This window comes from Phalaenopsis equestris, unplaced genomic scaffold (assembly GCF_001263595.1).
Source record: "Phalaenopsis equestris unplaced genomic scaffold, ASM126359v1 Scaffold000854, whole genome shotgun sequence".
Classification (NCBI taxonomy): domain Eukaryota; kingdom Viridiplantae; phylum Streptophyta; class Magnoliopsida; order Asparagales; family Orchidaceae; genus Phalaenopsis; species Phalaenopsis equestris.
The window spans coordinates 314,979-342,642 of record NW_018165294.1 but is presented as its reverse complement, the minus strand read 5'-3'; the positions used below and the strand labels follow the sequence as shown (position 1 = coordinate 342,642).

General features: G+C 34.1%; 1 protein-coding gene across 2 annotated transcripts in view; it reads right to left on the bottom strand.

Moving 5' to 3' along the window:
* LOC110031860 (calcium-binding protein 39) overlaps positions 1-25,907 on the bottom strand; it is a 38,575-nt gene extending 12,668 nt beyond the window's left edge. Inside the window, exons 1-9 of one of the 2 annotated variants that reach the window (XM_020735284.1) lie at positions 25,700-25,906; positions 23,741-23,905; positions 23,552-23,670; positions 14,609-14,683; positions 8,134-8,227; positions 7,968-8,027; positions 7,821-7,886; positions 7,640-7,738; positions 6,631-6,675 (exon numbers count right to left, since the gene is read on the bottom strand). In XM_020735284.1, coding sequence (XP_020590943.1) covers positions 6,631-6,675; positions 7,640-7,738; positions 7,821-7,886; positions 7,968-8,027; positions 8,134-8,227; positions 14,609-14,683; positions 23,552-23,670; positions 23,741-23,905; positions 25,700-25,855 — 879 coding nt within the window. In that variant the 5' untranslated portion in view covers positions 25,856-25,906. Of the gene's footprint in view, positions 1-6,630; positions 6,676-7,639; positions 7,739-7,820; positions 7,887-7,967; positions 8,028-8,133; positions 8,228-14,608; positions 14,684-23,551; positions 23,671-23,740; positions 23,906-25,699 lie in introns of both variants that reach the window. The other variant, XM_020735285.1, reaches the window with a different exon arrangement.
* Positions 25,908-27,664: the final 1,757 nt, after the last annotated feature.

Here is a 27,664-nt window from a genome sequence, read left to right as displayed (position 1 = left end):
ATATATATATATATAATTTATTTATTTATTATATATATATAAGAATGGTCGGAGGCTATTATACGAGCCCCGACCATCCCTCATACGCCTAAGAATTCGAGTACCACGCCCTCCAGTCGGAGGGAATCGAACCCCATACTAGAAGGGATTTACAACTGACAAGCAAATGACCGACCAACTGCTATATATATATATATATATATATATGTATATATAATATACCCAATTACAACCAATCGACAAAAAATAAAATTCATTGTTTAGAATTATTTAGCCAGAAAGAAAAAACTTTACAAAACAATCGGTTGCAATCTAAGTCGGGACATACCCCAACTGAGACAACTGCTTGAATACTAACTCATCTCTTATCCTAACGTTGTCTACCTTGTTCATTTCAATGTACAGCCAGGAGACCGAAACTTTTTCCCGGACAACAGCTAACTCGACCTTGACTGACGTCAGCTATTTATGAAGGGCGACCTCGCGAGCACGAATCACAACTAACTCCTCTAAACGCTTTAGCCACACATCCCACAACTGAAGAAAATCGATTTCTTGAGCCAACAGAGCCTTGACAACCTGAAGATGAAGCTCAGCCAAGCCAGCCGGTTCAGGCGCGCAGGTCGTTCCCGCCGAATCAACTGCTAGACACAATGATCCATCCCCAAGAGGTCGTCCAAAACGTCTGGAACCCTCGGCAGACCCCAAATCCACTGCAACACCAGCTTGGGGAACTTCACGTTCAACAGGAAGCGAGGTCTTAGCACCCTCACCCGAAGAGAGACCTATCATTTAATCTAAATCACAGGCGGTGAAGAAGCAATCTCCCTCCTCTTTCACCTGCTCCATCTACGAAAGAGAAGAGACTAGTGGGGGACATCCGCCGAGCGAAAATCTATAGCTTCCCCTTGACCTTTAGTGGCCAAAACCTCAGGGGGTATCAACATAAAGGTGGGTCCTAATCCTCCCTTACCTTCAGCTCAACCAAAACCAAAGGACGGATTGGTTGTTCTGTCTGATTATCCTTTGGAACAAACCTTTCCGACCATGTGGCACTTCTTAAAAGAAAAACCACCCTCCGCACTCAAAGAACGCACTACTTGGTGGTCATTATTTGAGTTCGACAGCCCTATCTCAACCACGGGCTTGGAGGTTTTGACCTCAGGCGCAACAAGCTTACCAGGTCGAACGCCTTTAGAGGTTGTCTTGGCCCTCTTCTTCATGGCCTAAATAGCCAAAGCATGAGCCTCCTCGCTAATAGATTTAGGAAGCTTTCTGTTCTCCATACTTGACACCACTGAGAAGACGAAAGACCAATCCAAATGAACGCCTAAAAGATAAGCCTCAACATGTCATTTTCTTTATTTATAATGACCTTGACACAGAAATCAAGTAGGTAGTTAATTATTGCACATTAAATAGTCATGAATACTACGAACGTGATTGAAAAATCAAGAATATATTGTCCTTATCATAGTTGTAGCTATCAAAGAGCAAGATAATCAAAGAACTTTAATATCTACATCAAAAATGTGTCAACACAAATCTTGAAGGTATCTCACAGCCAGCAAAAAGTGATGTGGCATCATGGGACCCACCAATGAAGACCCGGGACCGTACGCTTGACCGACCAATTCCAATGTACTGGGAGGGTGGTACATCCCAAGAATAATAAGAGAAGATTATCTCCCAAAGAACCTATCTGATCAGACTCGCGCGAACCCCCAACACCTACTCTAGTCAGGCCGGGTGAGCAAGGAGCACCACTCGGTTTCAAAACTGTAGATTTTGGTCCTCAGCAAATGGCCACCCGACCTAACAACCGTCTGGAAGAAAAGCTTACCACTCCAATGGAAGCCCGCCGGTGATGAGCCCAACATCTTCTTCTATAGTCGGTCGAGTGAGCAAGGCGCACCATCGAGGTTCAGAGCTATAAGTTTCGGTCCTCAGAAAATGGTAGCTCGATCTAACAGCCGGCTTGAAGAAAAGTCGGCTGCTCCAATGGTTGCCCAGCCTGAGAGCTGCTTGAACTAATGGACACATGACCAAACGACCGTCAAGAAGAAAAGTCATCACTCCAATGGCCACCCGGCCTAATGCTGCTCGATCCCCCTCTTACGATCGGACATCTGTGGGCCCTTGGGTCATATTTATGTATAGACTAAAATAACCCCATCGTGTCAACTTATACTAGGGGTATAGAATGTAGTTGCACATCTTCATTCCTGCAAATAAGGATCTATTTCGTGAATAAAGGTTACGTAATTTTAATGTTCATGACTCAAGTCTATGTTTTCTCTCTTCCTCTCTGATGTGCTCTATTCCTTGGGCATGCTTCCCGGATAGATTGGGATTCAACAACAATGAATGGTAAAATTATGGAAAATCAGAAAGTAACCAGCTGCTTCCTCAGGTGGGCCACCTACCTAACATAAAAGATTGAATTGCGAGTTATTTCATTAGGTGTGTTGGTAATGTGGAGACCCGGTCCACCGTAATTTAATTAGCTTCCTAATTAAGAATATCATTTATCACTCACCTACCTTCCCACCTACCACTCACCTACCACACTCACCTACCGCACTTCTAATTTCTATAAATAGCCTCTTATGGCTTGTCATAAACTAGCCAAGCTAGGTCAAGCCAAGTCCTGTAAGAGAGAAAGAGAGGAAGAGAGAGAGGAAGGAAGAGAAAAAAAATAAAGATTTTCTTGTAAATGTCGAAGAGCTTAATGGTGCAATTCCTCAAAGAAATAAAATCCTCTGCAGCTCCGTGGACGTAAGAAAATTTGTCGAACCACGTAAATCTATATGTCGCTCTGGTGTTTTTTCTGCATACAATTTTTTTCGTTATATTTTTCGTTTTATTGTCGTCGTTTTTTACAACTGGTATCAAAACCTTGGGTTCGAATTTAAGGAAGAACAATGAGCGGAGAAGAAGTGATGACATCGGGAATCGAAAAGTTCAATGACACATATTTTGTTTACTGGAGGATGCAGATAAAGGATTACCTCTATGGGAAGAAATTTCATCTTCTGCTATTGGAAAAAAAGTCGAAAAAGATTGATCAGACGGAATGGAATATGTTGGATCGACAAGTTCTAGAGGACTACCTCTATGTGAGTATTCCTTCTCAAAGAAGAAATCTGAAACAACTCAAATATTTCAAACCATCAATGACATGCTTTAAACTCAACTCTAATGCAAAATTCAGCTCCTCAAGACTGATAATGCAACGAAATATTTTAATTTCATCCTTGAGTCATATCTTTAAAAAAAATTATCCATGTGAGTTCATATATTAATACCCCACAACAAAATGGGATAGCTGAGAAAAAGATTATACATCTTCTTAAGGTATCTCGCTCAATTATGATTTTCCATCAATTTCCAAAATATTTTTAAGAAGAATCAGTTTTTACTGTAACATATATTATAAATCAAATATCTAGTCAGGTACTTAATTTCAAAATATGTCTTCTTGTTTTGATAGTTATATATATTCACATCAGAGCTTTCATTTCTGTTATACCGCTTAAAATCTTTCAGTGTGAATTATTTATTCACATCAATTCCCAAAATCACACAAAGCTTGATCTTAAATCTATCAAGTGTATTTTTCTTGGGTATGTCTATAATAAAATGGGGTATAAGTGTTACTCTTTGGTTGCCAAAAAATATTACAACTCCATGGATGTACACTTTTTTGAAAATCACACCTGCTGCTCTAAATATGATGTTAAGAGAGATATTCAAATGAACATCAATTGTAAGATGCACTAGATGACACCTACACGGCCTCACTATCGACTCTACATAACCCTCCTATCTCGGTTGAGGATGTCCAACCAACCCAACCTGAAATCCACAACAAAGAACTTCACGTGTGCACATGAAGGAAGAAAACTGCTCAAAACATTATTAGAGTCCACATTCAAAAGAAATTTTGGGTCCAAAGTGTACTAATCATGAGTTACCCGCTTTCTCTTCTGACATAAGTGACAAAGAAAGTTGCATTAATTGTCAAATTCAGGAGTATGTCGGGTATAGAAAGCTATCCAAATCCTGCAAATCTTTTGTTTCTAACATAAATAGTGTGCAAATTTCTAAATTCATTCATGAAGCCCTTAAAAATCCAAAATGGAGGAATGCAATTAAAGAGGATATTCAAGCATTGAAGCATAATGAAAAATGGATTCTTAATGAACTCCCTCAGAACAATAAGCCACTTGGATGCAAATTGGTGTTCAAATACAAAGCTGATAGAGGGTATAAAAAGATTCAAAGCGAGACTTGTTGCAAAAAAATTTCACTTAAGCATATGGGATTGACTATTAGGAGACCTACGCATCAACTGTCAAACTCAACATTATCAGAGTTCTCATACAGTTAAGAAGGAATGGGGGTTGCATCAACCTGATATAAAAAATGACTTCCTGAACAAAAATATGAAAGAAGTGTATAAGAATGATTCCAACAAACACCTAGCATTCAAACTCAGGAAGTCTATATATGGGCTTAAGCAATCACCAAGAGCATGGTTTGAAAGATATGCTAAAACTATGAGATCTAATGGATATTATCAATGTCAAACTGATCATATTCTGTTCATAAGACACACTCAGTGAGCTAATATTAATGCACTAATATTATACGTGAATGATATGATTCTTACTGGTGATGATGAAGAGAGATTCTCAAAACCAAAAAAGTACTTACCATTGAGTTTGAAATTCGGGACCTAGGAACCATGAGATATTTTATAGGCATGAAGGTAGCAAGTTCCAAGAAAGGCCTAAAAAATATTGTCACAAAGAGATCTACTAAAAAAGATAGGGATGATTGGATAAAATATTGTCACAAAGAGATCTACTAAAAAAGATATAATTAGCATTTTCTTTAGTAATGCTAATTATATCACAGATGAAATACATCCCAAATCTACTAAAACAACAATCAGATGTGAAAATGAAATCAAAAAAATTTAAATACATATATGCCATGTTGAGGAAATGTATTTGATTTACTAAAGGAGACGGATGATTGGATGCAAGTCTATCGATGCTCCAATGGATCCCAACAAGAAGTCTAATAAAAGAGAAGAAAGTGTACTTATGGATAAGGAAATATATCAAAGATTGGTAGGACAACGCACCTACCTGTCACACTCAATACCAGATATTGCATACTCTATCCACATTGTGAGTCAACCCATGAATAACCCAAATGAAGAGCATTTGAAAATAGCGTATAGGATTCTGAAGTTTATCAAGAAGACTTCTGGCTATGGAATAATTTTTCAGATAAAGAGATAGAAGTCCACAACGATGCATGTTGGGCTAGGGAACTCATTGAAAGAAGGTCCACCACAAATTATTGCTCCTATGTATGAGGAAAACTAGTTAGATGGAGAAGCAAGAAACAAACTATTGTTTCTAGAAACAGTGTAAAATCAAATTATAAGGCACTTGATTTGAGAACCAATGAAAGGGTCTTGATTAAAAACTTATTAAGGGTGGGGTGTACCTCCAATAGGCCTATGCATGAGTTTTGTGGCAGTCAAATAGCTATCAATATTGTTAAGAATTATGTGCATCATGATAAGAGCAAAGGTATCAAAGTTGATAAGTACTTCATGTCTCAAAATGTTAATAGTGGAATTATATAGCTAAGCTACATCCTGAAACGCCAATAAGTTGATGTCTTTACCAAAACTCTTCCTTTGAGTTCCATCTCAGAGTTTAATATCAAGTTTGGTCTCTACAACACCTACGACCCAACTTGAGGAAGTGTAAAAAATCAAAAAGTAAGTGTTTGCTTCCTTCGGTGGGCTAGCCCGCCACCTAACTATCATGGAGGATTGAATTGGGAAATAATTTGGAAACTCTTTAATTAATTTTTATTCTCTTCCTATTTATGTTTTTTGTTATTTTTAATTTAGAATTATTTCCCTTCCAAATTTAGATTAGATATATCTGGTATGATTGTAAATTAGGAGGAATTGTTTTACCTATATATATACCCTATATGTGAATAATGAAAAAGAATAATTTTTCCTTCCCAAACAATTTCTAAAAAGAAAAAAAAACACCGAAAAAACAGGTGGATGCCAAAGGGAACAAATATGAAAGGAAAAAAATTAAAATTAACAGCTAAATGTCTGAAAAGGATTTGCATGAGGATTGGCATCTCATTTAGAATAAAAAAAAAGAATTGATATGGAGATTTCATATTTGCCAAAGCCAAATAGTTTAGATAAGTTTAATAATGAGATGATGATGGTCTAACAAATTAGAGCATATTACACAAATTCAACCGTGTCTGAGATGTCAGGAGGATAAAAAACAAAATATAACAGATTACTTTGGCCATTGTCAAGATTAACAAAGACTAGAGAACGTTCATTTTTTCTCTCATCAGAACATTACTGGTAATCCATTCTATACACACAGATGCTACAGTTCATACATTTGTTTTCTTTCAAGCACTAAGTGTGTTATACCAAATCACAAGCCAGTTCGCTTCAATAAATATTTATAAGTATAGAAAAATTCTGTGATCCCCTGTTAGCTTGATGGTAATAGAAAAACCCATACCTGTCTGACATAAAATCAAAAAAAAAAAACTCACCTTGAAAATGTGGAACGCTAATATCTGGACATTTTTACTTGAATCCTACATTAAAGCGACCAAAAAAATGGTAAACTATGAAGAAAATAAATGTAGAAATGTAACAGCATAGGCAAACATGTGAAACAGCCAGCATAAACAGCCAATAAATAAATATTGCAGCATGTTAGCAACCTTCAAGATTTAAACTTACAAAATTATAATCTTTTTTTCAAAAAAGTGACAGCTTAAAGCAATTAATCTGCATACGCTCTCCAATTAGTTCGTTAAGAAATTATTTTCTCACAAACCATTGACGTTAAAGCTTGTAAAAGAGACGAAAAAGCTTATTTCTTCTTGCTTTTGTGAGATCTCGATTGCAATTATTTATGTTCAGACATTCAAAGCATTTTTCAGGTCATGAAGTGAAAGATTAAATCCTTAAAAAAATATTCGCAAAGAAAAAGTATTTTTTTTTCTTTTTTTTCTAAGGTGGCTTGCATATCTGCAAAGGAATCAAGGATCCCAAACAAAAGGAATCCGATTCATGCAAACAGAAGAAGAAGAAAAAGAAGAAGAAGTGCAAGAGGAAGGAGAAGATATCGATAACCAAAATCTGAAAGGAATCAAAAGAGAAGCATTTTCACCCCCAAGAAGATAACAAATTTAATTTCACTAATAGGACACAAGTCATCAACTCTCTCCATTCATCAGGAGAACAAGAAAACATAGAGGGAGGGGAAGACTCACGACATTGCTTAAATAGACATATTAATCAGAAATTAACATTTTTAAACAAAGTGCACATCAATGCTACTAAAAACATCCAAATGAAGTCAAAAGATTTTCTTCTAAAGCGTGCAATTCACCATGCACCTAACAACAATAACTATAACAAATTTTAATAATACTTATACCAAGCTGATTGCAAAGTCGTATGGAGAACAATTTAATCAAATCATCAGAAATATTATGCATATTAAAGCAACTAAATAGAAGGTAGAGAGACTAGAAGCAATGGCAATAGTACCTTGAGCAATGCCATCATCGTCTTCAAGTATCGAACTTCAGAGATGTATCGTTTCATTGTTTGAGAATTTGGAGTTTCCAAAAGAAATTCCGAGAGAAGCTAAAATATATTGCACTAGTTAATTTCTATTCCAAGAGGCAATATTATGGGGAGACAGAGCTACATTTATACTTTTCCTAACCTTCAACGATTGTCTTTTGGTAACATAGTTTGAAGATGACAAAAGCTTATCATAGAGCTCAAAGAACTGAAAAAATAATCCTTAGATAAAAAGAACAAAACATATAAACACAGAATCAAGGAAAACAACTATTATCTATTGACAGACCTGCTCATAGTGGGTACTTAAGAATTGAGAAACTTCTGTCTCATGTTTAGTGAGCAAGTCCTGAAATTTTTTTTTAACAATCAGAACAAATCAACAAATAAAAAGTAGCTTGCAGAATCTCGTAATCAACAAATCTTAATTAAAAGTCATTAAAGAAAAAACTGGCCTTGAAAGTAGCAAGAGCATCAGAAGCAATATCAAAGTTTGGCAATTCCACGTATTTAAAGAATAGTTCGAAGCTTGTTGACTCCAGAACATATCTGAAAGAGCACTACAAATCAAAATGCATGAGATAATAAAAATCAAAACTTATTTGTCAAAGAGAGAAAGTCAATCAAAAAAATAGCAATGAACTTCCAGTACAAAGCTACCTATTTATTAATGTTATATATTTCTATTATGAAAGTCATCAAATGTTACAAGCATAAAAATTAGACATTATTCATCAACATCAAAACCTGAATCTGTTTTTATGATCTAAGTGATAGCAGAATCATTCTGTTGATGTATTTCATACAGATTAACATAAATTCCAGAAAAAAAAAAGAAAAAAAAATATATCAGCAACCCATAGTGACTTTGAGCGACCCTTCTACACAGTTTTTCTTGTAAGTCAATGTGACATTGTATTTGGTAAAGAAATCATTATACTTGGATCTGGAGTGTTTGGCAGAGTATAATCGACCCCTCTTCCTACAGCATCAGTCTTAGTTATTGTTGGAAATCAAGCTAATTTAGCTAAGCACTGTGTATTATCTATTTAGAACCGAAGGAATGGTACCCTTGGGAGTAAGGAAAATGTTGGGAGTAAAGGGAACGAATTCCTTCCAGCAGTAACAATCGTAATCACCTTCTCACTCATCATTTCTATCAAGCAAAGTGGGACTACAATCAAATACAGAGAAAGGTCAAGAAAATTAATTAAAAAAAATATAACAAAATCGGAGCACGTGATAATGCAGCAACCGAACTGCCGAGGGTGACTGAAGGGACAGAATTGCGTTTTAGGGTTTAGGGTACCCAAATCACCACTCAGGGAAAAGCATGAAGACTCCTCTTTAGCATATCCTAACACAAGAACCACACGTGTTCTAGCTGAAAGCACTTCCATTTATTTCTGTTCCTAAGTTAACATCACTTCTGGCTGAAATATAAGTTATGGTAGGTTGATAGGAATAAAGGAAAAAATAATTCACAAAACCAAATGAAGAGCACAATGAAAATCACTATGTGATGCGCCACTTCCATGGTTTCATGACCATAGAGAGAACTACAAAAATCACTTTCTCCATCTCTCTGAGAATAAGGATAACTTTATTTGAACATCTCATCACAAAATGAAAACCGTATTAAAAGGCATGGATAAGTGCCACATATAGTACATCTATTTTTTTTTTTTAAACTTCAACATGAAAACAAAAATGATTAACTTTGTGAAGCCTATCTGGCATGCATGGTGAAGCCTGTCCGCTGCCGAAATGGGAAATGTTGGGGCACAGAGTGACTTTTCACACCCCCTAATACAAAAAAGGAAATTTCATGCTACACCCCACCAAAGCAGATACTATCATCTTAGATGTAGTTTAATCTTAGGATATAGCATGTGATAGCAACTTCATTTTTATGATTTACTCATTCGGTTTAGGCAATTCGCTTTGCATGATCCGGATGATTTGAATGATAAGAATTGCTATTGTCAATGGAAATCATGTTTCCTTAATAAGTCTTAATTATATTGAGTTAATTCTTCATCATGTTATATTGCGCTAACCTTAGTCATGCAATGTTTATTTTATTATGATATTATTTCCTCCTAAATATTTCCCACCAAGTTGATTTAAAAATTGCAAATGAAGGTTTTGTACAAGGCAAGGGTTAGAATATAGTCTCAGTGGTGTAGTGAAAGAGGCCGAGTTAGCTTAGTGTAATAGCTATTTGCATTCCTTTCTTGTTATAGTTTTCAGCCAATGGGCCAATTATAATAATATTATTTACAGCTTCATCATTCCTGGTCTCATTTGAAATTTTGATATATAAATTTCAACTGTTATCTAATGAAAACTCCATGAATGCCTTACAACTGTTACTTGTGTACGGATGACTACTTTCTTTCACATCAACTCTCTCGTTTGGTCTTTTTATGCTCAGATTCCACACTTGAACCTTAGAACCCGTCTTTGCATTTGGGTATCAAAGATTATGTGATGAGAACTTTTTCATTGGCTTTAGAGTGCACATCAAATGCTAATCTTGTTGTTCGAATACTTAAAACCTGTTTTTCACTACTCTGCACACATTTCTCAAGTTCTTCAATAAACTCAACTTGTCAAATTGCATCTATAAAAGTTATGGTAGGGCTGTCACGGCTAAAATGTGGTACAAGACTCCTATAATGCGAGGAATTATTTGGACCTAATCCTATGTCATCCTAAAATCAATGAGGATGATCAAAAGACGGTAGGGAGTGTCACCAAAATAGAAGCCTAATACCAAGTGCAGCTCCTAACAAACTTCTAAGCTGCAGGAATGGATTAAATATCACATCAAAATATGAAAAAAATTGTTGGGCTATTGTGCAACATATAATTTCTTTGTTGAGTTGGATAAAGCTCTTAGGCTTGTGGTAATCAGAGATTGTAGGTTTCTTGAAAAATTCATTACAAAAGAGACAACCAAGGCCCAACAGGATTTGGCCAAATAATTATTACTAATAAAATTTGAATGCTCCTTCAAAGACAACCAAAGTGCAAAAGGATTCGGCCACATAAATTCATAACTGAGGCCTACTTGTCATAGACTGACTTATCTCAAGTCACACGTGTGGCTTTTGCGCTCTTCCTTGGCCCTAAATCAGCCTAACCCTCACTACGCTTGGATTGTAAGCACAAAACAATCTTGGAAAAAGAATTACGAGAAGTATTGGAGGCAGAAACACTACACTAAGGAAGTATGATTACAACAATTGAATGCTAAGGAACCTTGGATGTCTCTTGGATGGATACAAATGAGTGGGAGAAACTTCTATTTATAGTCCTCTCCAAGCCTAAGGGAACTTTCTAGATTACATTAGAATATAATATCTTCTAGATAATACTACATTGTTCTTTACATATACATGTTTCTAGAACTTTCCATAATATTCTAGAGTTCTCTTTAAGCTTGCTTTGTTCAGCATATTTCTAGGATTATATGGAACATTCTAGAATTCGTTGGAATAATTTCCTTGTTTTTAGTTTTTTTATAGAATGTCGTGGAATTTTTTAGAGTCCCTTGGATGCTCTCTACATTCTGGCCTTCTCTAGAATCTTCCTTTCACATGGTTAGCTTTTCAATTACTTTTAAAGATGAGTATCTCCCCTACTTAAGCTCGCAATGCCCTCATTGCGGCATCAACTTGATACTGTCAGTTTTTTTGTTTTCCATAAATCTTCATGTCTCATTTTCTTGTTCGCCCACGTCTTCATTCTTCTTGTAGCCTTATGTAATATGGCTCGAGCTAACTCCCTTTGCTCATTCCAGAATTTGGCAAATTTGAAGAAGGTTGGGCTTTCTATCTCGCGCTTGGTTGTAGGGAGCAAGGTTTCATGGCTAGCGGCTCATTCCCTGGTTCCAGCTCGGCCTGTTGATTTATCTTCCTCTTTGGTGGTAGTTCGTTTAGTAATTCTAGTGGTGAAACACCTTTATATTCCTCAAGCACTGCCACCACTTCTCTTGGCATGTCTTTTCGGGTCTTTCCTTCTTCATTGGAGTCATGAAGAATAGCTAAGTAACTCTCCTTATCTCGTCAGATGTCATTCTTAAATTAAATGGACGATAGCATTTTGGCTTCTTGCTTGCTAGTTCTTGTTGTCGGTACTAGGCAAGTTGGGTTGCCCTCCATGATGCCATGCTCTTAGTAAAAGGTATCAGAGCGCTCTTGCTTGCTCCAAGAAATCTAGCCCTAGAACAATTTTAAAACCATATATCGAAATGACAAAGAAGTCTAAGGTATTTGACCCTCCAATACTAGTCTTCACTCCTCTTGTTATTCCACAGATTGGTCTTCCTACTGAATTGACCACCTTGATGGAGCCTCCTTCTTGAGTCGTCTGCAAACCCAATCCTTTTGCTTCTTCGGTGGAGATGAAATTGTGAGAAGCACTCGTGTCGCTCTTGTGGTCTTCCCGCCTATTACGACCTCCACAAAGAGTAACCCATTTGCTTGGGGTTTTGTTGGAGCTTGCATCCCATTCATCAGTTTTATAGTCCCCACTTGTGTCGTCATATCACCATCTTCTTTCTCCCGATGGCTTGCAAGGAGAGAGTTTAGCCTTCTTCCGAGGGTAATCCTTTGCCCAGTGAGGTCCTCCACAAAGAAAGCAGTTCTTATGCGGTTTGGTTTTATTTTTATTACACTTTCATTTGTCTTTTGCCTTCGATAAAATCGATTTGTGGCGGGTCTATTGCTTGTGTTGATCTTTATCTTCACCATCTTTGACATAGACACTCTTCTTATCTTTAGGCTTTATGGACTCTTTTGAGTAATCAATTAGGCTTTGGGCGACTGCTATGGCAGTGACAAGATCTTGCACTCCACGCCTCCTAAGTTCAGTCTTTGCCCACTGTTAGAGTCCATCCAGGAAGTTGAAAAGAGCATCATTGTCAGTCATGTCGGGAATTTCAAGGAACAGACTAGTAAACTTCTTAATATATTCTCGAACTGATCCAGTTTGCTTGAGTCTTCGCAACCGGGCTCTGGCCTCATCCTCCGCATTTTCGGGATAGAATTGCCTCTTTAACTCTTTCTTAAAGTCATCAAAAGTGGATATAGTGCACATACCTTTCTCTATATCTCATTGCCTTCTTCTCCACCACAATATTGCAATTTCTGAGAGATAAAGAGTTGCAAATTATATTCTTTGCATCTTGCCATCTGTAATCCTTGTCGCTCCAAAATATTACTCAAGTCCTCATAAGAAATTGTTCAGTTCCTTTGCGTTGCAAGCTCCTCCAAAACTCTTTTGTTTTGGCACTTCAATACGCTTGGCTTCAAAGGTATGATGGTTGGTGGATGTCGCTATCGCAAAATGTCTCCATACATCTCCTCCAAACTAGCATGTACATCGCTCATCTCGTCTTCATGGGCTCTCCGTACCTCCTGGATCTCTCCCATCAAGTCCTCTTGTATCTTAGGAGCATCATGCCTCTAATCGTCAAATGGATTGTGATGTCCTCCTTCTCAAATCCATCAACATTTTGGTCAAGATCCTCTAGGCCTCCATGTCATCCATTGCCTCCTCCACCCGAGCGAGACGCGAATCAAAATCGTGCATGATCTCCTTGAACCTCCCATGTGGTTTGGATGCAGTTGGATCTCGTTGATCCTGAAGACCTCGCCCTTGTTGAGATGATTTCACATTAGTGGCTTCAGACTCCATTACAAGCTCTCTGACGCTCTTTGTCATACTGTCGAATCAAGGCTATGATACCAACTGTCATGGACTTACTTATCTCAAATCACCCATGTGACTTTAGCGCTCTTCCTTGGCAATAAATCAGCCTAGCCCTCACTATGCTTAGACTTGTAAGCACAAAACACTATTGAAAGAAGAATAGGGAGAAGAATTGGAGAAAGAAACACTTCACTGAGAGAGTAATTACAACACTTGAAAACTTAGGAACCTCAAATGTTTCTTGGATGGATACAAATGAGAGGGAGGGACTTTCATTTATAGTCCTCCCCGAAGCCTAAGGAAACTTTGTAGATTATATTAGAATATACTATCTTCTAGATAGTTCTACAATGTTCTTTACATAGACATGCTTCTAAAACTTTTCAGAATATTCTAGAGTTATCTTGAAGCTTGATTTTAGCGTATTTCTGAAATTATATGGAACCTTCTAGAACTCCTTGGAATAATTTCTTTCTTTCTAGTTTTTTTCTAAAATGACGTGGAATCTTCTAGAGTCAGTTGGATTGCTCTTTACATTTTGGTCTTCTCTAGAATCTTCTTTTCCCATGACGTGGAATCTTCTAGAGTCAGTTGGATTGCTCTTTATATTTTGGTCTTCTCTAGAATCTTCTTTTCCCATGGTTAGCTTGCCAATTATTCTTGAAAATAGGGAGTGTGACACACCAGTCAAGAAGGATGAAAACATGCTATGGGTTGAAATTCCCCCCGCTAGTCAAAAAAAAAGTTGAATTCTCCACTTTTCCATAACCACCAAATAACTAAACAGGGCAATCTAGGCTTTCAAGCACTCAAAACAGAGTAGAAACCGTGAAACTTCTGTAATCTAGACAAGCATTACACATAAGCAAGAAAACAATTCTTATAAATGGAAAATGACTGGTCATATAAAACATGGCTAGATGTAAATGATTCATGAAAAAGAAGTAGTTTGTGTAAATAAATATATATGCCGGAACCCATGAATCATGAAAACTAAAGCAGTTCATGAAAAACCAGCAGTTCTTCAGAATACTAACGAAACTTAAAGATGGAGCAAAAGTAAAGTCCTAAGGAAAAGATATACATCTTAAGAAAAATTTTAGCACAATACAAAAATATTGAATCGTTACTAAAAGCCCATAATGTTTTGATCAGCTGGATAGAGTGTAAACATAAGACCTTAAAAAACAATGGATGCATGAAGCTTACTTCGCAAGTGTTGAATATTTAACGCATTCCCTCAACATGCTGCCGCAATTCAGTGCAATCTCTTTGTTATTATAACTGTCCAAACACATTGTTAAATAAGTCAAGCTTCATAAGGCAATGCACTCACCGCAAAAACTAGGAACAAACTAGAATGAAAATAAAACTAGGAGCATAGACTTATATTTGATTACAAACATTTTACCATCAAAATTGAAAGTACCAAATGAAAGGGTATTTAAATCTGCAAATTGAATACTATGATAGCCAAAGACAAAAACTGGTCACTTTGAGAGCCTACTGGATCATCAAACGAGCCACACATCTTTGACTTACTCAACAAATCAAGGGTTTGTGAGTTACACCTTGTTGACCAATTCAATAAACCGAGGTTCCAATAGACCCCAAGCAATTGCAAAATTGCAAAGATACATTACAAAAATTTAAATAACTATAACCTTCAAGCAATTAACTTTAAAAATAAAGTTATCTAGTAATTTGTATCAAAATAATACTTAAGAATTTTTTAAATTACAAAATAAACTTTCAAAATTGCACAAAATCCATTGGCCATAAGAAAATAACAAAATTCCATTTATTTCATCCATATATGGCTTTAAAATTTTGAAACTTTTACAAATATAACTAAAGAAGAAATTTTTTAATAAAACATTAAAAATAAAGAATTTTTCACAATATCCCTGAAATGCTTAATTAATTCTTGGGTTCGTAGATAGCAAGGTTGACTTGCAACAATCTTGAAACTAGCTTGAGTCCGTCATACTGAAAACGGCGAGAATGTACTTCAGCTAGTTTATTAAAAAATTATGTTGAACCATTAAAAGACCTCAAAAAGTGAAACTACACAGAAGAGCCTATAAATATCAATTGTAGTAACAAATGTGTGGATGCATAAATAAACATGCAAAACCAATTCAATAAAAGATATTATGTCCATGTGCGATTAACCATAAATTAAGTCAATAAACACTAAGGCATCCATGATCCCTTTGAAGATGTGTCCAAAATGTCCCAAGGGTAGCAAATTGCAATGATGCTTAATGCAACACGAAGATTATCTCGAGAACATTCTAGCATGTAAAATATTTTAGGACTTATTTTAATTTTATTATATTCACTGTATTTAATTTTTATGATTATCATTAATTTTAAATTAGATAAAATAAATTTACGTTTAAATAGATTTGAATTTAAATTTGATAGTTTTATTTTCTAAACATATCTCTATAAATAGGAGTTAAATAGGTTCTATTAGATTATTGAATAAACGAATCAAACTTGCAAGATTTCCACCACTATGTCTCTCTTAATATGATCCTGTAAAATGTTATAATGATTTGCGTTTGTTATAGCTGAATGTATTATAGCTCCCAAAATAATACCCAAGCCTACACTAATGTGAGGCTATAATAATCAAGTCTTGAACCTTATTTTTTTCCCCTCAAAAACCTCCTTTCAACAATTACCTCGAATTTGAAGAGAAATGAGACAAATTCAAGGCATCAAAAGTTCCAAAATGAAGAAAATCAACAAAAATTTATCATAACTAAATTGGCATCATATATCTTTTTTATTATGCATCAATTAGTATCAAACTTGAAGAATCCTCAACAAAGTCAACGAAATCTCCACAAATTGGTATCAGAACAACAATCACCTACTTCAAATAGCATCATAGTTGAAATTTTAGAAGGTAATTATATATAAAACTTGGCCATCTTACCATTACTATTGACACCACCATGAAATTTATCAAGCAAGAAAATAAAAAATATATTTTTGTGAGATATATTAAAACATAAAAAATTTTCCTACAAGCTGCAAATTCTGCTTATTTGCATTGAAATTAATGCTAAGAATTTATTAACATTTTTTATCAAGTTCATAAGCATCTAAGTATGCAATACAGTTATGTATATGATATAGATATAGGTGAAAAATATGCTTCAAATAAGTACAACCCATATAAATCATTTACTATACTAAGTAATACCATTATAAGTATGTTCGATAATAATTTATCAAAATATTGCCAAAAAACACTTGATAAATCTAACCAGGAATTATACAATCATCATACATAGATTCTCAAGATTATAATGAGTCAAATTATAGCCATTACTGTCATTATAATCATCGATAGTGTCATAAATATTTTAAATCAACTTCAAAACATACAAATATTAAGCCATTTTAATTCTAATGATGATCCAATGTCTCCTGAAGAATATGGATATTATCAATAAATCAATATTGATCTTATGATAGTCATGTATATAATCTTCACATCCATTCCAATTAAAAAACCATGTTATTATGATGGTAGAACATATCATACACCAATTTCTAAAACTGCTAATATTTCAATTCAAGTATAAATTTGAATAATTGTAGTATTAGTGACATCTACATTAAATTAAATACCTGATCTTCATAAGTTACTCTAGAAGGATCATTAGGGTGATGATTAATGCTCTACAAATGAATTTAGTGATCATGGTGATCTTTCATCATTAATTTAGTATGTTTTTTATTCTAACCTTAAGATTGAGCTCAAAACTATTCATAAACCAAAATTTGAAGTCGTACATAATCTGGCAATATATTTTTTATTATTAAGATGATGACATTGGTTGAATCATAGGTTTTTATATTATTGCAAGATTCCTCTTCATGTCTATAGGTTGAAATTATTTTCTATTTCCACTCAAGGTGTGTTGGTTTAATCCGTCTTCTATGGTATTGCTTTAAGAAAGGTCTATAATGAATGAAGATGTAAATCTAAAGCCTCTATATTCTACTTCAATTTATACTACACATATTAATATAAGAAGTGCTTATGGATCAGTTCCTCTAGCTTCGCCATGGAAACCAGATTCTCCAAAAAAGATGTCCACATTATTCTTCAAGAGAAGAGTTCAATCAACCCCATGGAAATTTAAAAAAAAAATTCAACCCCATGGGAATAGTTGCAATAAAAAGAAAATTATTTTAGATTATTCTATCATTCTGACTTATTTAAGAATTTATGTATGCTTCATTGGGTTTATTTGTTAGAGTTGTCTTTAATTTTCAATTAGATAGTAGGGTTTTTAGAAGTAATCTAGGCTTGAATTTAAATTAGTTGGCTGCCTTATAATCAAACTTCTATAAATTGGAGTTGAATGTATATTAGTTAGATTAATGATTAAATGACAATAAAGAGATTCCTTTCTCTATTATATCTTCTTTCTCTTTTAGCTCTTAATTCCAATGATTTCTCCCTCTTTATTATAATTTTTCTCCTCTACCACGAGCCCTAGTCTTGAAATACAAAAGACACATAATGCATCAATAAACATGACAAGGTATTGATTTCTCTAAGTTTTATCAAACGATATGCTTGGTAACTGGTGCACCTTCAGGATATATCAATGTTTACATGAAGAGGTACAAATATCATGTGGATTGAAATGTGTACTAGTGCATAAATGCACTCCAAGATAAAATAAATACACCCTAAGTGGAAATATCAATACAAATGGCTTTCAACCCGACAAAACCTTGACAAAATAAAGCAAACAATATGTTATTGGAATCATCACTTTTAGTGTAAACCACAAATTGCTTATATACAATCAATTTGGCTATCCTCATGCATTTGAGCCATGTTGTAAAAGTAAAAGCAAGTCCATTCTAACAAAGCAAACTAAAGGTACAAAAAATATAAGCCCTAATCAAAATATCACCGTACTCCTTATTTGCTCCTAAAAGGGCATCCCACGATCACAAAAGCTCATTAATTCTAAAACAATAGTCATATTAAGCTCCTTGACTGAGTGCCAATAGTCGAAATTATCTCCCTAAATTAATGCCCTTACCTATAACAAATAATTCCCTAACTTGAAGCTACATGTTCACTCTAGGACTTTTAAACTGTTGATAGGGCTTGCAATCTACCACATACCCAATTCACCTCACAGTAAATCATAGTGAAGAGTTAAATAAATGGAATGTCATTATACAAAGTACCCTAAAATATGAAGCTAACCAAGCTGGCCCCTTAATTGATAGTACTCTCTCAATATGTAGAGGAAATTAACTATTACATACATTGAAGTCTTAAACTCTATAATAAAATATACCATTAAAGTTTAACTTGGTTATCATATATAAAACTCTTTAATATGAAAAAATATCAAGTTTTCTCACTATAGTTATTGCTGGCTTTCTCCAAGAACTCGCACTTATGTTTAAATCTCCATCACATAGTACAACATAATTCTTCAATGTAACTACTAAGGTTTTAACTATATAAGTTGTCTTATAATATCACTATTTTTTGACCGAAGCTTGATTTTTATGAATATTCATTGATAACTTCAAATTCCACATCCACTAAAATTATATGCACGTAATTAGTCTTAGTTATTCAAATTATAAGCCTCTTATCTTCAAAAATTTTTATTCCATTATTTTAGCTTTTCACTTTTTCATTTTAAAAACCAATATGAAAAATAAGAAGTTATTTTATCATTGATGTAATCTTAAGATATTTCTCTTTATAATGATGTTCCTTTGTTTGATAACTCGTTACTTACTTGTATTCCTAGTCATGCAGAGATTAAAGATATCATTAATGAAATGGAGGTTGGCAAAGCAGCTGGCCCTAATGGTTTCACGGTTGAATTCTATAAACATGGTTGTAATATTATTCAGGCTGATGTTGTATTGGTTATTCAAGATTTTTTCCGTGGTCATGATTTGCCTAAGTATTTTAAATCCTCTAATATTGTCTTGATCCCTAAAGTTAACACTGCTAACTCTTGGGATGCTTTCAGACTCATAAGCTTGAATATTCTTTTATCTAAGATTATTTCTAAAATTATTGTTAAGAGATTGCAACCTATTTTAAATAAACTTATCTGTCTGAATCAGTCTGCTTTTTTTAAAGGCAGACAGATAGTGATAATGCCCTTATTGTCCAAGAGCTCCTTATGGATATTGATAAGGAGTGCAGAGGAGGGAATATTATTTTTAAAATAGATATTAAGAAAGCTTTTGATACAATACATTGGGATTTTATTATGAATATTCATCGTGCTAATGGCTTTAATGATACTTTTTGCAATCCTATTTTTCGTACTCTTAACAACAACTATTATTCTCTTCTTATTAATGGGAACAAATATGGTTTCTTCAAAGCTTATAAAGGTATAAGACAGGGAGATCCCCTATCTCGTTATCTTTTTATTCTTGCTTTTGATTATTTATCGAGATGTTTAAATGCTTTGTTTAAGATCTATCCTAGAGTCAATTATATTCACAAAGGTGGTATGAGTATTTCTCATTTAAGTTTTGCTGATGATCTTATGATCTTTACTAATAGTAATAAATTTTCTATTAGGAAAGTTTGGGTCACTCTTGTTGATTTTCAGAAGGTCTCTGGTTTAAATTTTAATACTTCTAAATGTTTCCTCCATTGTTCCAAGAGAATCCCTGTTGCTAAAAATAATTGGATTTTGGATTATACTGGTTGCAGTAAAGCTATGCTGCCTCTGAAATATTTGGGTTTCACTTTTAATAAAGGTAAAATGAGAAGTAGCCTTTGTTTAAATTTATTTGATAAAATCAGACATAAGATTTTATTTTGGGAAAATAAATTTCTTTCTTTTGAAGATCGTATCACTCTTCTCAAAAGTGTTCTTACTTCTCTTCCTCTTTATTTTTTTGCAAATTATGGATATTCCCCAGGATGTTATTAAAAAAATTAAAAATCTCTTTAATAAATTCCTTTGGGAAGGTAATGGTAATACTAAGATGCACTGGACTAGATGGCAGAAGCTTTGTAAACCCATTGAGAAGGGTGGTCTTGGTTTTCGTAGCTTAACTGATTCTATTAAGATTAATTATATGAAGCTTTGGTATAAATTTCGTAAGAATAATTCTCTTTGGGCTACTTTAATGCATGTTAAATAGTTTGAATATACATCCTCTTTCTATTACTTATAATAAGAAAGATTCTTTTATTTGGCGTGAAATGCTTAAAGTTGCCAGAATTTCTAATGATCTTATTTGTTGGGATATTGGTAAAGGTGATTATGCTTTTTAGTTTGATGATTGGATGGGGAAGGGGGCTTTAGTTGATTCTTATGGTGGTCACGTGGCTATTGATATTAAAGTCAAGGATCTTTGGTATGAGAATCGATGATGTTTTAATGAGCTTAATAGGATAGTTCATAGTGATGATGCTCTTTTTTTATATCTTCTATTCCTATTAACAGTGGTAACATTGATGTACCTAAGATCAAAGGTAAGAAGGGGGATTCTGTTGCTAAAAGCTTTGCTAACTCTTTTCAGGACTTTCAAGGTTTGGACCTTCACTGGATTTGGAATCCATGGGTCAAACCTTCCATATCTTTCTTTGTTTGGAGAGTTTTGCATAATTTTTTACCTATTGATGATTTGCTTAAGTTGAAGGGGTTACGACTTCCTTCTTGTTGTGTTCTTTGTAGGAATCATGAGGAGAATAGTCTTCACCTTTTTTCTAGCTGTATATTTACTGTAGAGATTTTGAAACAGGTTACTATGAAATTAAAATTGTTGAATTTTTTTTCTCAGTATGCTAGTATTTCTGATATTTTATATTCCTAGAGACATAAAGGCAATGGTTTATTTGTTGTTATCCCTCTTGTTATTATGTGGTTTGTTTGGCTTACTCGTAATGATATTAAGTATGGGAAAGGTGAGGCTAATATTCTTCACACGGTTGGCAAGATTTTATCTTTTCTTATGAAAGGAATCAAATTTTTTACCCCTAATAAGAAGATTACGAGTAGGATGGCTTGTATGATGCATAATTTGTCTATTCCTATTTGCTCCTCTAATAAGAATATTACTTTGCTGCATTGGTGTAAACCTTGTGCACCTTATATTAAGATTAATATTGATGGTTGCTGGAAGGTTAATAGTGCTAGTGTGGGGGGTGTTTGTCGTGACTCTATGGGTTCTATTCTCTATTGGTTTGCGACTAAGACTATTATTGTTTCTCCTCTGGTTACAGAGGCTGATGCGGTGGTTTTTGGTCTTTAGAAAATTGGATGGAAATTTATTGTTTTTAAAACTAACTCTTTAAGTTTATGGAAGTATTGCAGATTTCAAGATGAACATCATTGGAGTATTAATCTGCAGATGAAAAGAATTAATGATTTGTCCAAGAACTTACATATCATATGGAATCATACTAAAAGAGAAGGGAACTTGGTGGCTCATTGGGCAGCTAAGCTTGGATCTAATTTGAATTATGATGTGATTTCCAAAACTATTCCTGTTGTTTTGGTTCAGTTTGCTTTTTTGTTTCTTATGTTTCTTAATTGTTTTTTGGTTTTTTCTTTGCTTTGGTGTTTTGTATTTTTAGTTGGTGGTTGTGTTTTATTTTTCTTTTTTGGAAAGAGGTCCTTTTTTTTAGGGTGTGTGAGTTAGGACCTCTTTCCCGGTCTTGTTATTTTTCTTTGTGTTAATAAAATGAGAGCCGATTTATGCTCTTTAAAAAAAAAATTAAAACTTTGCAATCTATCATAATTATTTATGATACTAGTCAATACTCGCCGTACAACTTTGATAACTCAACATATTTTTGCACCTTCTTTTATCCATAGTGACAAGCAAATAAATTTCCGATCCTTGATGACATCCACTTGAGCTTAGAAAAATCATAAGAATGTTCTTTTGCTACACAATATTTGCCAAATAGGATCCCAAGCATAAAAAAAACTGACTCAATATTAGATCTTTCTAGTATATAATATAACCAATTTTCCAATATAGACTATTTTTTTTAAGCACAACTTTTAAGACCTTCCCAATAACTTCATTACATGGCAAAACTCTATTTTTGTATTTACAATAATCCAATACATCTTCATCACCCTTGCAAGCATGTATCAAATTACTAATTTGCAGGTTACTAGTCCTCTGAAAAGACCAACTTCAACATCTCACATAACTTGTTAAAGTCCGGATGACATCTAAATCTACACCTCCAACATTTTGCAAGTAAGACCATTTTTTATGAAAGAAAAGATCAATTAAAAGATAACTTACTTTAACCCAGAAATCACTCAGACTGGACACCCGAGGGATAAAATTGTTTAACTAGGATTGTATTTAAAGCTAAGTCATTCAAGATGATACAGGTTTTGAGAAATTGAGTTGATGCCATGGCAGTACCATGGCTTCAGCAGTTGTGAATAAACTGACGATGGCTGTTAAGTAAAGGATATGCAATGTTTAAGGTAAAGCCATGCCATCACATCAGTTGCTAATAACTTCCACTTAAATGAATAAAAAGATGAGAATTAGCAAATTTCAGCATCCAAAGTGGTTTTTAATTAGCAAATTAAATTCGGCTATGGCAGTACCATGATTACCCTATAATAGTAGGTTCACTTTAGTAAACAAGGACTTCAGGTATGAATAAATAGCATCTCATGTTACATTCCATCTACAAATAGAGTTAACATTGATCAAGGCAATATCCTCAACAGGTTCTCAACATTCACCAAATTTCTTGATCAAGGCAACACAGGAACTTTATGTACCTGATGTGCTTAACAAGAGAAATCATGTTACGCCTAAATATCAATATATTATTTTAGCAGGAAGCTGAACATGCAAAATAGATCATTAAGCAGTTTTGACTAACTAGAAGAAGTTCAACATAGTAAAGCGGCATATATATATATATCGTTTTCGCTCGAAATACTATATATCTTTATATATATATATATAGATATATATATATATATAGATATATATATAATCTATCAAATTGTTTCCTAATGAACTGAGATCCAAAATAGTACATTATGATATCCAAAATAGTACAGTAGATTTTCAATAGAAGAGTAGAAAATCACTAAACATAACTATTCAGTAATTACTCACCAAATAACAAGAAAATCCAGGAGATCTAAATGGTTCTCAATATATTCCACACAAGAATATGTAGAATCAACCTTTTGCCGCAACAATATGCCCCAACAATGCACTAAATCTTTTCTGGCCTGTCAAATAAGCTCCAATCAGCTCTATCTACTTAAAAAAAATAAAATGTATCACAAACAATGAACTTACATCCCATCCCAATGATGGCAGCTTTTGGACAAAAAGGGAAAGAACATCCTCCTTGCAAATTTCAAGGGCTATTAGTGAGATCTGTTCTTGACTTGGCTCAGCTTCCCCATCACCAGATAGCATTTGTCTCATGGAAACAATATTCTTCTCAACATCTTCAAGTGCCTGACAAGATAAATACAAATGTTAACAAAAATTATAAATAAAAAATAAATTATATATTAAAAATATTCAACGTTTCCAAGCATTGCTAAGAAATGCTTAATAAAATTTGATCTGCATTATTTGCTCACATATATATGGTTCTAAGAAATTTTGTAGTTTGCATAGCATTAGAAGTATACGGCAGAAGTTAGAACTATCTTAATATTTCTCCTTAAGGGGAAAATAAATAGTGCAAGTCATAGTTGATGTATCATTTTCAAGTTGGATACTGAAATGAAGTTCCTCAGCTGGTTCTTCATCAGAATAATTTTGAAGTGAAGAACTTACTAATGTAGCATGCCCGTCTAAGTTAGTATGCACAGGAGTAAATAAAGCAATATAATCAAATATTGAAAAATCGATAAAGAAGAGGGTATTCATACATTAAAGGATAGCACTCACCATTGTCTTACACTTTGCATTTGAATGGCTTTTAACTTTCATGGTGTAACAAACCAATATTTGGCTACACTGTCCATTTCGAACAATAGAAATCTCTAAAGATAGCACAATTAATGGCCTAGATTCTATGTAAAAAAAGTGAAACTCGAAGGATGGAATAATCCATGGGCAAGGTTCAAAAGAACATCAATCTTACCCTGAGGAGCTGGCTCTTTGTTTCTTAGAATATACAAAGCATCTGATTAAGGCAAACAACGTCCAACATAAATGAAAATGCTACTTGGAAAAAAGGTTGTTTGAAGGTTAAAGAAATTAAGCTTAAAAGGAAACAGTCCCGAATAAGATGACTAACAAATAAGTTGAACATGAGCCTTTGATACAACTAACAGGTCTTTTTTTTCCTTATTAGATGATTTTGATTTGTGTATTTGGCACAATTGTAGTCATAAGTGGCCAACAATCATGAAAGAGTGCAGATATGCAAATAACACCGCACAAAATTGGCTGGAAAGTTTAGGGGATGTTATTGTTGTACATTACTGTTTGGATGCCACTACTTATCATATGACAAAGATACTTAATTTTTTTAAAATAAACATAAATGTATGTGTATAATCCCACCAAATAGTACTGATTTTATTCTGTTCGGTTGGCCAAATTAGCTAATCTAACTTGTCTAATCTTCCTTAATCACAATCTATCCTCCCCCTAAATTAGGAAGAACTCCATAACAGATGCACAGAATTATATCAAAACTAAGTTAGATTACATCTTATGCATATCAACCAGGAATCCTTCCAACCTTAATTTCAATATCACCAAATCTTGATAAGAAATACTAATCTTCACCGACTTAATCTTCTCCAGAACAGAACAACCACTGATGTTCAAAACCAAATTCCAACCTAACAATATAACACTAAAGCATGGTTTTTTTTCCCTTTTTTGAAGATCCTATAGAGTATTTATCTAGCAATCAAACACACAATACTACTTATTTACAATTTATAATCCCTACACAAAACAGATTTAGCTCATGAGATCAACAAGCCAAAAATACAAAATATTTAAAACGTGTACAATGAATCATTGCCAAGACAGAAGAAACACGAAAATCATCCAGGAAACATCAATGGGCTTTCATAAGTTCCAACACAGAACATCAAAAAGTTCCAAATTTTACAGCAACCATGGAAATAGATGTCCATTTCGGAACAAGGTAAAAACTTTAGCAATTGAAAGAGAAAATCCCATGAGAGAAAAGAGCACGCATACTAGTACAAATTATTAAGGGGCAAAGGAGCAAAAAATCGTGTAAAGGCGATGAATTTAACAGTTGAGAGGGGCGATAACCTTAGCAGCTGTCTTTGTATCAAGGGCGAGGAAACTGTCCCTAATCGCCTTCACAAGCTCCGCAGGGGTCGGTCGAGCCCGCGAGGGCTTGAAGAAGAAGGACATGACTGCTCTCTCCCTCTCCCTCAACACAACGTTGGCTTTAACAGGAAGCATGCGAATCCTGGTTGGTTAGATCGGTATGGCAGGGCCCGCACGAACAGCCGGTGGGGAATGAAGGAAGACATGCCATTTGGCATTTGTATGACATCCTTAATATTAGATAGTAGTAACTTTTACCATGTGTGATATAAAATTATTATGAAAAATTTCATGGCATGTGCTTACTATAAGATTAGCATTTTCCTCTAACCAAATTTATTAAAATTAATAGTTTAAAAGAGATGTGTGAAAGTGAAGACAAATTTTAGTGCAAATTATTATGTAGGAGTAAAATTGAGGGCACTAATAATGATATATAAGAGAAAAATGAACATTGAGTTTACAATGTCTCTTGGTAGTGGTTTCAAACTTTTTCTTGGATATTTTATGTGGTTACCCTTATTTTAAAGAATATTCTTTAAATAATCACAATATGTTAACATATTAAAGAACATAGTGGGAGTACATCAATGCTTGACAACAATCTTATTTTATTGAAAATAAAAAAACTAACATCAATTATATTATAATTAGCAAAGCTTCAAACAAATTTGATGATAAAGCTATTAACAAAGTGTGAACATAGAATGAGTTCGAAAGAAGGATTTGGTCATCCAAAATGCATCTTATCATAACTAAATCACAAACAAAATGTCAACAACCAATCAATTTGAATTTTGATTTTTTGGGCGAGTCTTGGTAGGATGATATTTCAATTTTCTTCTTATGTATAAGAGTAAAATAGCTTTATGTATTTACCTAAGACAACAATGACGGGTCCTTACTTTAGTTCCCTCAAACATTTTTAGGGATAACTGTCATTCTCTTAATATGTCAAATTTCTAGCCAGTCTTTAAAAGTAAAACAGAGTTTAATTATGTATCCATGTCATCTATGGAATAAACAGTAGTTTAGTTTATTGCTCCTTTTAACTACTTCAAGCTTGTGAAATTTAAGAAGCTTTAAATCTGGTTTCTTTAACAATTTTTTGAACAACTTTCATACAACTTATCATTAAAAGAATAAAATCGGTTCTTCCTTTCTTAAAATGTAAATTTATATTTTTTATTTCTTTCAAGCTTATAAAATTTGTTGTAATTACTGTCATTTTTTGTTGTGGTTGTTGCACTTGCGATGAATGTCACTATTGTTGTATTGTATTTTTAGGTTGTCTTATTATGGGACGCTTCCCTTTATTAATAACAGAGACACATTCTCAACTCTATTTTCATAAGTTTTATTAGAATTCTACTCAATTTCCTTTTTCAAAAATGGCAACTACTTAGCCTCTTCTTGTAAGTTCGTTGCCTTATTCAATAATCTTTCAAAAGCTTTAATGTAAATCCTTTCAAAAGGAAGCAAACAAGTCCATGATATTTGTCGGCACTATTTTTGGTGTGGGGTTTGCCCGTAAGAAGCTGTCGGTCATCGGAATTGAAATCCCGTTGCCCGCTTCGGAAGGACATTTTTTTTAAAAAAAAATTTAATTTTAAAAAAGATGAAGTCAAACTGACCCCATAATTTTCATAGTTTAAATGAAAGAGCGCTTTACCTCAAATCCTGTATCTATCCCGAAGGATGAACACAAGAATTGAGGGTGAGGTTCGATCAAATAAACTAGAGAAAGTTATGACATCCGTTTAGTCTGCGAAACCAACATATTGGCCGACAAATTCCCCTATTTAATATAAGGAATTAAATAGGGTTTATATTATGCTGGGTTCGGGAAAAGCTTCCTATAAGGGCAAGCCCCTATAGTTAATTACATCATAGATAACGGAAGTTACCAAAGAATACTCTCGATAAAAATCAAAAAAAATTACC